General features: G+C 49.0%; 4 protein-coding genes across 4 annotated transcripts; 2 read left to right on the top strand and 2 right to left on the bottom strand.

Moving 5' to 3' along the window:
* Positions 1-788: 788 nt before the first annotated feature.
* On the top strand, positions 789-1,192 carry GLAREA_06090 (Acyl-CoA binding protein; the record flags this gene model as incomplete). Its single annotated transcript, XM_008081504.1, has 3 exons — positions 789-870; positions 924-991; positions 1,043-1,192. The coding sequence occupies 3 exons, from the start codon at positions 789-791 to the stop codon at positions 1,190-1,192; spliced, it is 300 nt and encodes a 99-aa protein (XP_008079695.1).
* A 491-nt stretch (positions 1,193-1,683) lies between these two features.
* GLAREA_06089 (Phospholipase D/nuclease) lies at positions 1,684-3,573 on the bottom strand (the record flags this gene model as incomplete). The annotated part of the gene is made up of 5 exons (XM_008081503.1): positions 1,684-1,713; positions 1,791-2,173; positions 2,229-2,919; positions 3,009-3,086; positions 3,190-3,573. The coding sequence occupies 5 exons, from the start codon at positions 3,571-3,573 to the stop codon at positions 1,684-1,686; spliced, it is 1,566 nt and encodes a 521-aa protein (XP_008079694.1).
* Positions 3,574-4,127: 554 nt separating this feature from the next.
* On the top strand, positions 4,128-6,411 carry GLAREA_06088 (Thioredoxin-like protein; the record flags this gene model as incomplete). The annotated part of the gene is made up of 3 exons (XM_008081502.1): positions 4,128-4,360; positions 4,424-6,041; positions 6,091-6,411. The coding sequence occupies 3 exons, from the start codon at positions 4,128-4,130 to the stop codon at positions 6,409-6,411; spliced, it is 2,172 nt and encodes a 723-aa protein (XP_008079693.1).
* Positions 6,412-6,717: 306 nt separating this feature from the next.
* GLAREA_06087 (WD40 repeat-like protein) lies at positions 6,718-8,661 on the bottom strand (the record flags this gene model as incomplete). The annotated part of the gene is made up of 9 exons (XM_008081501.1): positions 6,718-7,447; positions 7,496-7,602; positions 7,649-7,708; positions 7,758-7,919; positions 7,971-7,991; positions 8,054-8,179; positions 8,380-8,456; positions 8,512-8,524; positions 8,593-8,661. The coding sequence occupies 9 exons, from the start codon at positions 8,659-8,661 to the stop codon at positions 6,718-6,720; spliced, it is 1,365 nt and encodes a 454-aa protein (XP_008079692.1).
* Positions 8,662-12,000: the final 3,339 nt, after the last annotated feature.

Genomic DNA, 12,000 nt, shown 5'->3' with positions numbered 1-12,000 from the left:
GTGAACGAGGATACCCCACACGTACGACGCAGCGTAGCACAGCACCGCCTAGAAGATCTTTCTTGTACCACTACCAGGTACACTGCGTCTTTTCGATCCCACCATTGCGGACGAGAAGTCCGTTCTTAGACCAACTATACACAATTGTAATAGAGCGCTTCGATATTTTGGTGGCCGCTAGGGATTTTTTTGTTGTCTTTCCTGCTATTTATTTTATTCATGTTTTGGGTGGTTCTCTGTGGGAGAGAGTATGGCGTTTCAGATGCTGCATATTCCTGGGAATGTCTATAGAAAAATGATAGGCATGGCGCTGCATATAGGTCAATAGCTGAAGAAAACTTTCTTACTGTCTGTTAGATTGGTTGATATTTTTAATGATCACTGTAAGTTGATGAGATCCGTATTTCTCACCAAGTATTTTTGCCACTCGATTTCATGCCAGACTGGTAAGAGGCTATAGTAGTAGTAATTATTTATGCTTGTTAACGACCGTCCGAGTCGATGTCTAAAAATACCGTCATTCCAGATTTGGACACTTGTCAAATGTCAAATGTCAAATGACGATACAAACAGAATCCCTGACTTCCCTGCCCCTCACCTAGCGGCAAGCCGAACCCCTCCCCGCCATTTCCACAAGTCCTCAACTCACGACCCTGTTGACACAACACGAAATAATACAACAGACCTATTCACAGTAAGAACGTCTCTGTATCATAACTTGCCCGAGCATATGTACTAATGTATGCCTTCCATTTCCAGTATCACAGCAGAACGTCCTTCTCAACAAAATGTCAGCATTCGATACCGCCGTTGTAGACTCCAAGAAGCTTACTTCCAAGCCTGGAAACGATGAGCTCCTAGAACTTTACGGTATGCACAATATCTCTCTCTCCGTTGACACTATGTGGCTGACAAAGATACAGGGCTTTACAAGGTTGCGACTGGCGAGGATATCGCGAAGGCCGAGGCACCTGGCATGTTTGACCTCAAGGTAGGTTCTGACGACACGCTCGCGGATGACACGGCTGATTCATGGGGATAGGGCAAAGCGAAGAAGAAGTCGTGGCAGAAGTATGTTGATGAGGGTTTGAGCCAGGATGCGGCCAAGGAGCAATATGTTAAGCTCGTTGGGACTTTGAAGGAGAAATACGGGTACGATGCGAACAAGGCTCCTGAGGCTGTTGGATCTTAGATGTGTTGTCCGAGAGCATGCTAGGGTTGTTCATATTTGGGGGAGCTGATAATAAAGAATCAAGTGGAGATAGCATTCATTTTTTCCGAGGTGAGCATTTGCATGTTATTATGTTGCAAAGCTGCTCCTTAATCCCACTCTTCCGTAGCCACTACAGGAGATATGTTAAATAGTAGCCAAGACTTTTCACCGATCGTCAGTATAATTTGACATGTAGGTACTGCCTGTTATGCCCGTAAAAATCTGGCCAAATACAAATGCTTTATGTCCCGCGGTACCGGTACCGGAAATGAAATTACATGCCCTAGTCAAAGTTCTAGGACTTATACCCGCCACTCGTCTTTGGTGCCTGTGATCATAACTGAGAACCTTTGTACCTTTGCAATTAGTCCTATGGACTCTTCTTCTACCGGCTAATCTCGAAATGACCTTGTTACGTAGACTACTAGGCAAGGATGGTCTAAGATACACGCTCTTATTTCACCCGGTACTCAATCGTTTCCCCATGTTTCTCCTTTCCACTATATCCAATAAGTTAGCAAGCTGCTAGAAACATGAGAAGTAATAACAAGGGTTCAAATTAAACGACTCAACCTACGTCTTGTTCTGTATACGTAGCAGTAGCACACCAGGGAATGTCGTCTTTTGAATACGGCTGCAGCGGTATGTCGTACGGCATTCTGGCTCCAACCACAACAGCGGCATCGCTTTTTACACTCCCTGGGAGATCTGTTTTGAATGTGGGTATCATAACAGCACCGTCACCGTAAAGCTCTGGCCACACAAGGACGCCAATCTCGTAGCTACATATTCGTACATCGCCACCAACATTCATTGCTTCGCCCCATGCTTGTTTCGATAAATTGGCAGAAGTCACAAGCATCCAGTCAATTGACGAGCATTGGCTATCTCCAAATCGTATGTAAGTTTTGATATGAGGAGCTGCTCTTCTTCGGCCTGCGTCATTAAGGGCGGAAGATTCTTTGAGGAATTAGTTCATGCTCAAAAGAGCTGTGTAGCTGGATCGGATGAATACCTTGATAACTGCTGTTCACGTCTCCAGCCCAATGTGACAAAATTGGCCGGAGATACCTCAGCTGTTTGACCTGCGCATCTGATTGAGTCTTCGTATGGATAGCACTACCCGAGCCATACCCGTTGAGACTTCTTCTGATCTCTTCGGCGGTAGGAAATATTATGCTGAATTTGATGTCATTAATTTCCTTTTTCTTCGAGGCCTGTAATGCCTTGAAAAACATGTTTAGCCACTTGTCCGTAGGGCCTAGAGTTGCGATTGAAGAGATCTGTACAACGATTTCTCCGGAACCTTCATTTACTGAGACAGCAGTCAACGCTTGTTTCAATGCAGGCCAGCCCCATAACGTTCCAGAATTCATATCATTTCCGTGTCTACCGGGAACGCTGGCTATTAGTGCACCATGAACTTGAGAAAAATCGTATTTTGACAATTCCTGTACCAGCGATCCACAGATAGTTCTCCGTGTGTCGTAAGCTCTCAAATAGTTGAGAAGGTCTTGCTTGAACTTCTGGCCACTTCCCATCTCCAAATTGAGCATCGTAGCGTTAGTCAATGAACCACTAGACGCTTTGGGAAGAAGCGGAGACCTCCATACAGCCTGGGTCATGTTTTTCCAATCAAATTCGATCATATTGGCAGTATGAATAATAACTTGTGCCATATCGTCATGCCTAATGACAATGATCATCTTCACAGTGATATCAGCCGCCATACCTAGGTAGGTTAAGGAGAAACATGACTAAGCCACGAAGGACCCAACCCAAGACGGAGACATACTTTTGAGTGATGCGTACCAAACATCTCTGGCATGTAGGCAGTGTGGAGTTTCACATTCGCGTATTTCTCGGCTTGTAGCTAGACGGAATCGAATTAACAACTGAACAGGAAAAAGACAGGCAAAAGAGGAAAGCCAAGAAAAAAGAGTGGTGTCGTTTAAGCTGACTGAGTAACGACTTACCTTTAGCCTCTGGCGAGATGGGTTTTCTGATTTCCAGAACCCATGCACGACATTGACTTTGACAAGATCTTTCACATCCGGATCAAAGGCATCCATTAGGAAGTCAAGATCATGCAGATAGTTGAATTCCCAGCACTCTGCAATCATAGGGTCCCCAAGAATGTCTCGCAGGGACACTGTACTTAGATTGGAAGATTCCGGTAGGTCGTGAATTCTAGTGAGTTGAAATGGAGACGGAACATCCTTCCGAGTTTTCAATGCGCGGCGCAATGGAGGTGGAGAAACTGGTCTTTCTAATGTTCTAACGGTTGGCGAAGATTCAATCTGCCCATCATCACTTAGACGGCGTCTCTTGCGAGGGCCGTCTTGGTCGAAGTCTTCCATTTCGCTGAAGTGACGGCTTCCTAGAGGCAGAAATATTATAGGTCGCCACCTAGAAGATGAAAACCAGAGATGCTGTACGTGAGACCCATGTAGAATAATGGTCGAGGAATACCTATATTCCAAACAGAAGCCGAAGTTAGCCGTTCCAGACGTTTACTCCGTACTGTCAAATGGATAGTGACTGGAGCTGGAGTACGACAACTCTCTCACTGCCAGGAGGAGGCAGGGCCGCGCCTGAGCCACATGGCACAAGCGAAGACCATGACCCGTTTCCCGTTTGGATCTAGCGCAGGAGCCAGGATCATTGCGCATACCGAAAGGTGTCGGATAAAGAACATAGGAATCTCCTCCCCTGGATTATCAACGCGTTCGTTATACATCAGGACAACAAAGCCAGCTTTGCACCGGGAAGAGACCGGTCATTATTCTGACCAACTTAAAAGATATCACCACCTGCTAGCCGCGACAACGCCCCAGGACTACTCTTCGAAGGCGGCCCCGCCGATTGTGCGGAATCCTTGCCCCCCAGGAGAACGTTGAGAGCGACGTTCACGATGCGTCTCCTCAGCATTTCTCTACTTTTAGCATTATGTGCGAGTGCAATAGCAGCAGATTCTCCGGTGGGGAAAACCGAATCACCTACGGATACATCAACCGAGGAGTTAGAAAATGATGGCCCGGCACCTACAGTATTCAATGGACAGGAGGTACCGCCGCTTCCAGAAATCGAGGGAGAAAAGTTCAATGAGACAGTGGCAGAAGGCTATTGGTTTGTGAAGCATTATTCGTAAGTCTTCCTACTGTAGGTATGGGTTAGGATGCAAGGGGAGCTAATATGTTTTCCCATTAGACCGTATTGTCCACATTGCATCGAGATTGCGCCCACATGGCAGACCTTACACGAATTCTACTACACCTCAAAACCCCTCCCTAGTAGCGATGCAAGCAGCACGCCTACATCAATGAACACTTTTACGGCTTTTTACAAGTTCCATTTCGGGTCCGTTGACTGTATTGCATATGGATCGCTTTGCTCTGCTCACAACGTTGGAGCCTTCCCAACATTCATTCTATACAAAGATGGCGAGGAAGTCAAGAGGTTTACTGGCGCTAAGAAGATCAAACCAATTAGTGATTTTGTGGAGGATACTTTAGAAGCTATAAGACCAGGCTCGCGGCCAGCGGGGGGCCCCGAATTGCCCCAACCTGGAGACAAGAATACGAAGGACTTCCAAGCACCACCAGCAGCAGCAGTCTCAGCGACAGAGCCAGCTGCTACTAAAGCTGCGGATGACGAGAACTCTAAAGCGGCCGCCTCAGCAAGCACTGGCGCTACCCCCGAGAAGACGAAAGCGGCTCTTAAGGCGACTCCGGTGAAGGGCAAGCCAAAAAAGACAAAGCCCACCTCCAATCCGAACTCCCTTGGCAAGTCGATCTCATTTACAGCAGAGACGTTTCAGAGTGCTGTTACTATGACCCAGGATCCTTGGTTCATCAAATTCTATGCTCCGTGGTGCGGACATTGCCAGGCTATGGCACCAAATTGGATCCAGCTAGCCAAAGAGTTCAAAGGGAAACTCAACATCGGGGAGGTAAATTGTGATGTTGAGTCTCGACTTTGCAAAGACGCCCATCTTCGAGGCTATCCAACAATTCTTTTCTTCCAAGGAGGGGAGCGTGTTGAGTATGAAGGTCTCCGAGGACTTGGTGATTTCATTTCCTATGCCAACAAAGCAATTGATATTAGTGACGGAGTGAAGGACGTGGATGCAGTTGAGTTCAAGGAATTGGAAGAGAAGGAGGAAGTCATTTTCGTCTACTTCTACGATCACGCAACTACTAGTGAGGATTTTGCTGCTCTTGAGCGGCTGACATTAAGCTTGATTGGGCATGCGAAACTCGTAAAGACCAACAGCGCTGCATTGGCCGAGCGATTTAAGATTACTACGTGGCCGAGACTTCTGGTGTCAAGAGACGGCCGTCCAACTTACTACACCGCCCTCGCGCCTCAGGACATGCGCGACTTCCGCCAAGTCCTTCACTGGATGCAGTCTGTTTGGCTTCCAATTGTTCCAGAACTCACTGCATCGAACTCGCGGGAGATCATGGATGGTAAATTGGTTGTCCTCGGTATACTAACCCGTGAAAGACCAGATGCTTTCGCAGCTGCCAAGAAAGAGATCAAGAGCGCTGCTCTGGAATGGATGGACAAGCAGACGACTGCCTTCCAACGTGAGCGACAGGAATTGAGAGATGCTAAGCAATTGCGAATTGAAGAGGCAGAAGATCGAAATGATCAACGAGCTCTCAGAGCCGCAAAGAGCATTCGCATCAACATGGACAAATCCGAGCAGAAGGAGGTCGGATTCGCATGGGTTGATGGTGTCTTCTGGGAAAGATGGGTACGATCTACGTACGGTATTGACGTGTCTAAGGACGGCGAGAAAGTCATTATCAACGATGAAGACGTAAGTTCCCCGATTCATTCTAAATCTCATTTTGACTAACTCGCCAAAGCAACGAAGATACTGGGATACCACCATCAGCGGGAACTTCATCATGGCCTCGCGTACCTCAATCCTAGAGACCATTGGCAAAGTCTCTGTTTCACCTCCTAAAATCAAACCTAAAACTACCATCTCATCATTTGAGAAATTCTTCTTTGATATTAGGCATGCTATTTCAGGACACCCTTTCCTTTCAATAGGTGTGCTTGCGGGTGTTTTACTGGGCGTGTTAGTGTATGGAAGAAGACATCGCCGACAAAGAGGTGGATTCTTTAGACTGGACGAGAAGGATGGGTTGTTGGGCGCTAACGGGGCCGGAAAGGTTGATTAGAAGGGATCATTTGGGTTGGGCTGTATTATAGCAAAGTAAGCGGGGTTTGGTCAATTGTATGCGGGGTTCTGGGTTAAAGGGTTTTTTGGTTTGTAGGCACAATGTCATAATACGTGTGATAGTTTGAGATGGTTGAAGGAGAGGTGAAGTGAAGAGATTCCTGACATTCTCTAGTTGTGAGGTTCCGTTGCTCTATTTACCTGATTTCGACGGAGGACCTTATAAAATCGGCGACGCATATTTCAGCGCCAACGTTTCTCAAGCTCGAATTTGAGCTCAGAAAGTTGAACCAGAGTACCGAGATACTCACTTATTTCCCCACCGCTGGAGCACAGCCCAAACTCCCATACTCCCCACCACCACACACCACCTCCCATCCGGACTCCACGCAGCCTGTCTCCCACAGAAATCCAACCCCTTCACCACCTCCTCCCGGTGAGGCGCCAGATCCTTCAACGGGTCATCCATCGCATATCTCATCTCCCATCCCGCCTTACTCTTCTCCCAATCCACAGTCCCCGCTACATCACCACCCGATCGCTGACTCGCCGTTGAATCCGTCGGGCTGTTTGAGCGTCTACGACCTCGTATGATACCACGTCCGCGCTGGCGTCGCTGATATGGATTCAGGAATTTGGGACGGAGAACGGGATCTTTGATCTTCTCGGGAGTGGAAATGATAGAAGCGTATTCTTCGAGACGGCGGAGATCCCAGAATGAAACCTTGGAGAATTTATTGCAGAATGCTAGGACGGGACCTGTGGTTTCTGTGCCTGGGAAGAGGGAGAAACGCATCCATACGATGTCGCCTTCTGGGATGTCGAATTGGAGCAGTCTCGTGTACTGCAGGGGAGCGCCGTCAGTCAGAGCTGGAGGGGAAAAGGCGGAGCGGGTCGAGGTTTGTCGTTCGTGGGCGGTTGGGGCGGAGAGGACGTCGGGAATGGGGGAGGAGGAGGAGAAGCCGGCAATGGACCAGAGGACTATGCTATCTTCTCGATCTGATTTGGATAATATTAGGTCGTCGTGGAATTGGACGCTATGAGGGTGTTAGGAGGGGTGGACGAGCAGTTCGAGGGTAACACACCAGTCCACGATATATTGATGAATTTCTTGGGTTGAAAAGTGAGGATAGTGGACTAAAGTCGGCACATTCTTTCCTGTGTTTTCGTCGGGAAAGGCTGGAAGAGTCCACTGCCTACGTTTAGTAAGCGCTGGAGAAGTTTTGGATATGACTTACTAGATTGATCACCCCATCTGCTCCACCGGACAGAAGATACCGCCCATTTTCATGAAAAGCCTATTTGAGGTTAGGGCTCTGGTTTTCGCGAGAGCGAGTAAATACTAACAATCGTTAATACCTTATCATTATGGCCATCACCTCCCAATATTGCTGCACATGGCTGGTTTTCGTGTGCTGGATCCACGCTCCAAATCCGCACTGTCAGATCCTCCGAGGCAGACGCTAGGATTTTGGGATTAGTTGGACATATGGCGAGGTCGTTGATTTCCTGCTGTTGTTAGTTTGTCCTTGGATAATCCACAATCTCGTTTTTGCTCACTCCGCCATGCCCATAAAGTGTCTATTCAGCAATTAGCTCCGAAGATGTTTAGTAGGCGGTGCAATAGAGGTCAAGGGCCATACTCTTAGCAATTGGCCAGAAATTGCATCCACGATCCTAATCAATGCCCCACTGCCGGCGACGCAGAGCAGTGGTTTACCATTAGTGGGGTCTTTGGTCCAAGTACACGTGTAAAAGTCCTCGTCATCCTATGTCACCGTCAGCTGTAGTACATACATACCTGGGTAGGTATGCTTCCTATGCGAGACGTACATCGCTGACGTGCAGTTTTTCATCTTGAATACAATTGATAATCTCGTGCTTACCCTTACCCGAAGACGAGAGGCGACAAATTATAATCTCAACTTGATCAACTTGGATCTGGAAGCTAGCACCACCTGGGACTTACATGTCGACCGCCGACCAAAGCAAAAACCGAGTCATCTCCTGGCTTTGTATATGGGTAAAACTTAACCGAGTACCAGTCTATTGAAGCATTAGACGAGTTTAGTAAAACCATCCCGTTTCAAGATCGGCATACCGCGACGAAAATCCTGTGCGACTGTTGGTTAGGGGCAACAGGTGCAAGTGACAGGATGTTGGCTCACGGAAGGATACTTACTGGTAACTGATGCGCCTCCTTGAACACTGGTAGCTCCCACTCGGGTTGAATTTGCTGCCTGGAAGCCATCGTCTCCCGAATGAGCAGAGCACTGGCGTGGCAAACGAGTGACACACGGGGTGGGATGGGCACCTGGGCAGAGGAAGACTTAAACGCTAGAGCACCTAGAGCACCTCGGGAGTGAGTGCTTCTACGAACTACGAGTGCCGACAATGGCAGAATCTGACCCTGAAGGTGAATCGACGGAATCAGTCAAGTAATTCGTAATGATCGAGGTCAATTCCGCATATCTGGGAGTCATGGATATCTCATGCCACTCGACAGAAATGAAGAGGCATCTGGACTGGACGACATGGTTTATACGGCTGTCCCTGTCCCATGTTTTGCTTTGTTGTGACGAGCGGTCCTCGCAGCTCAAAAACATGAAAACATACATATCAAATACGCTGCAGACTTCCGCGAAGAGTTGATAGTCGTACGGTTGGGCGATTGTACTTACCTCCACGTCGCCCGTTGGCAGGTTACTCCAGAGCAGCGGTGCGAAGCTTTCTTCTTTCTCCCTTCTCCTTTCCCGGTTGTCCGCTTCCAATGCCTGAGAGCTGGTTGCTTCTCAACTCGTTGGATAGGAATTCAGCCGCTTCACGTTGGGCGCTGGACTTCACGTCTCCGCGGGCGCGTGCCTGCTCTCCCTCTGCTGTTGGCTGCTGCGGTAGAACGGTGCTGCGTGCGTGCGTGCGGAGTCCGCGAGGCAAAGTGGCAGCAGCAGTCAAAGTGGCGTCGACATTGTGCGACCGAGTGAGGACATGTCAACGTGAAGTTGTGAGTCCCTCCGAGCCCTGTGGAGGTGGAGTGGGAGCCGAAGCGCGTTTTGCGCCGAACCATACATCCGCTCCATTCGTGTCACGGGCATATCCGGCTTGCACGAATCCGAGCCGGCCAGAGCACCGTGTGCCGAACCGAGCAGAGCCTGCCGAAGGCCTTGCCCTAGACTGTCTCTCCACACCCCCGGGCCCCGACCGGCCGTTGAGCTGAGCTGATCAGAGTGAGACATCACCAGCATCACCAAGCCCGCCCTCGAGCGTCCTACGATCCTACAATACGAGTACTTGCGTGGCATTGTACCATGGACGTACGGTGGACAAGGACGATGTACACAGACGATTGCACGCTAGAACAGGGTGTTTTGGAAGGTCTCCATTGCGACTCAGCCAAAGAAGCGCTTCGATGTTCTCGAGATGGTACGGACTTGCTGCAAATGTGTTGTGACCTGAAGTCAGATACTTGTGAGAGACGCATCTCTGAGCACGGACTCAACATCCAATTGTGATCGGCCCCAGGGTAGAGTCGGATGAATGCAGCTGATTCCTGCCAAGCCAAGTTCCAACTTTTGTGGCCTCAAAGCCTCAAACAGAGCAAATTGGCGATTACAACATACTCACTAGATCCTTATTTCTGGCCGGTGGATCAAATTCTAACCTATAGCACGATACGGATTCGATGAGATTGTAGGGCTTGAATTAGTGATCTACTGTTTTAAAATAAGGTTTTCGAGACTTCTTGTGCTCGGTCTTCAAAATCTGGGGAGGCCGACCAGTATAGGAGCTTTAATAAGCCTCCGAAATGAGCATTCTATAGTTCTCACACGTCCGACTAATCCAACCCTTAACCGGACACAGATAAGGATCTAGTGAGTAACCTTAAAGCGAGCGCAGCAGAGCCGAACGTATGAGGAAAAAGCAAAGCGTCAAACTCAAATATGGCAGCTAAGCACGCAACAAATGGGAGAATTACCTGCCTAGGTACCTGCCTAGGTACCTAGACAGGTAATGAGTCGCTCGAAGCATGGCGAGCCAGTCTTCTTCACCCTTCTGCGTCAGCAAGTCGGCACAAGTACCTAGGTAGACACGGTCGTTGACAAGTAACTTTCCTGCAACTTACTGCACGCTAACGTACCGATGGACCCAAACCGTATGGCATATGTCCTTCTAGTGGTAGCCAGCATATGTATCTCGAGAAGAAATTACCGCAGTCGACCTTTGTTGTGCACGCCTTGTTGGCTGGCCGTGGCGTGGGAAGGGTGATTCTGATCAGAAATTGACAATGAGAACCAGTCGAGGGGAGACTATCCAGAGTACTCGAGTAGTAAGGTAAGTAGCAAGAATGAGATGGGTCGTAAATCATGCAAAAGAGACCGCAGGTGGGCTGCACAGAGACCAAAGAGGGAGCGTGGTGGAGGCAGACCCATCAAAGGTATTGAGTAGTAATAAGTACCTTCTCTAGTTGGCTAAATAGGGCTAAGTGGTAAGTATCTACAGCGCAACTAGACCTTTCTCACTACTGTCATCGACGATGACAGTTCCGACATTCAAGCCCAGTTTGCATTCTGCACTTGGCAACGACCAGAACGGCGGTGATCGGCGACTTGCTCGGCAGCTGGCACCGCAACGCAACGGCTGCGTGCGAAAAGGACACCAGACTAGCACCACTGTCTTCTCGTACGAGAGAGCGCCAACTGAGGCGTGAGGCGTGGTGATACAGAGGTACCTAGGTATGTGGTGAAAACGATTTCAAGGACGACCTCGTACCGTAGGTACACCGTAGGTAGCTAGTTGACTGGCAAATATACCAATTGAGGGAATACTCCTCGATAAAGACTAACCTTGGGCCTTTCTAGGCGCGGATGCAGGTACTCTGAGCATAGCAACTCAACTTCAGATGGCTTCAGCTGTTGTCCAAGGATTTAATTGTCCTGGCATACTGTTAGTCGGTCCTGCCAAAGTCTAACGAACCTTTGAACGACGCTTGCGGCCCCTCTACTGATAGCCGGGGGCTTTCCATCCCAGCTCCAGGGCTGCCCAGGTGCTCACGACTGTTTACTTCCTTCTTTGAGCCTTATGACAGCGGGATCGTCGCCGCTGTCCACCACAGAGTCACAGACAATGCTCTCTGGAACAGCGCACAGCTCACGTTCAATGATTTAAAAGATACGTACCGGTGGTTGCCACCCCCAGTCCTCCAGGCTTTTGGTGGCGTCCAGGTATTTCTCGCAAACAATACTGCATCCAGAGCCCCAATTTGATACCGGAAGCTCAATTGGCCTCGCCCGCGTAGCCCAGGATAAGAAGAAGAAGGAATATACTGCTTCTGCGATAGGGCCGTCCTCACCAGCCACTGGCAGACCCCTTTCCATTCCATATCCGACGGACCCTTGGGATCCTCGTGCCCGTACCTATTAGTGTCGACGTAATGTGCACGGACTCCACCTGGGCAGCTACCAACGGTTTTCTCTCTTGATACCATTCGACAATCCGCTAGCCACAACCACATCACCGCATCAAACGGTACCTGCTCGTCCCCAAATCCTTCTTTGTCCGTGAGAAAAGCAGCAAAACTCCACGTTGGTACTCT

The sequence above is a fragment of the Glarea lozoyensis genome (assembly GCF_000409485.1).
Source record: "Glarea lozoyensis ATCC 20868 chromosome Unknown GLAREA15, whole genome shotgun sequence".
Classification (NCBI taxonomy): Eukaryota; Fungi; Ascomycota; class Leotiomycetes; order Helotiales; family Helotiaceae; genus Glarea; species Glarea lozoyensis.
This window is presented reverse-complemented; position numbering and strand designations above follow the sequence as displayed.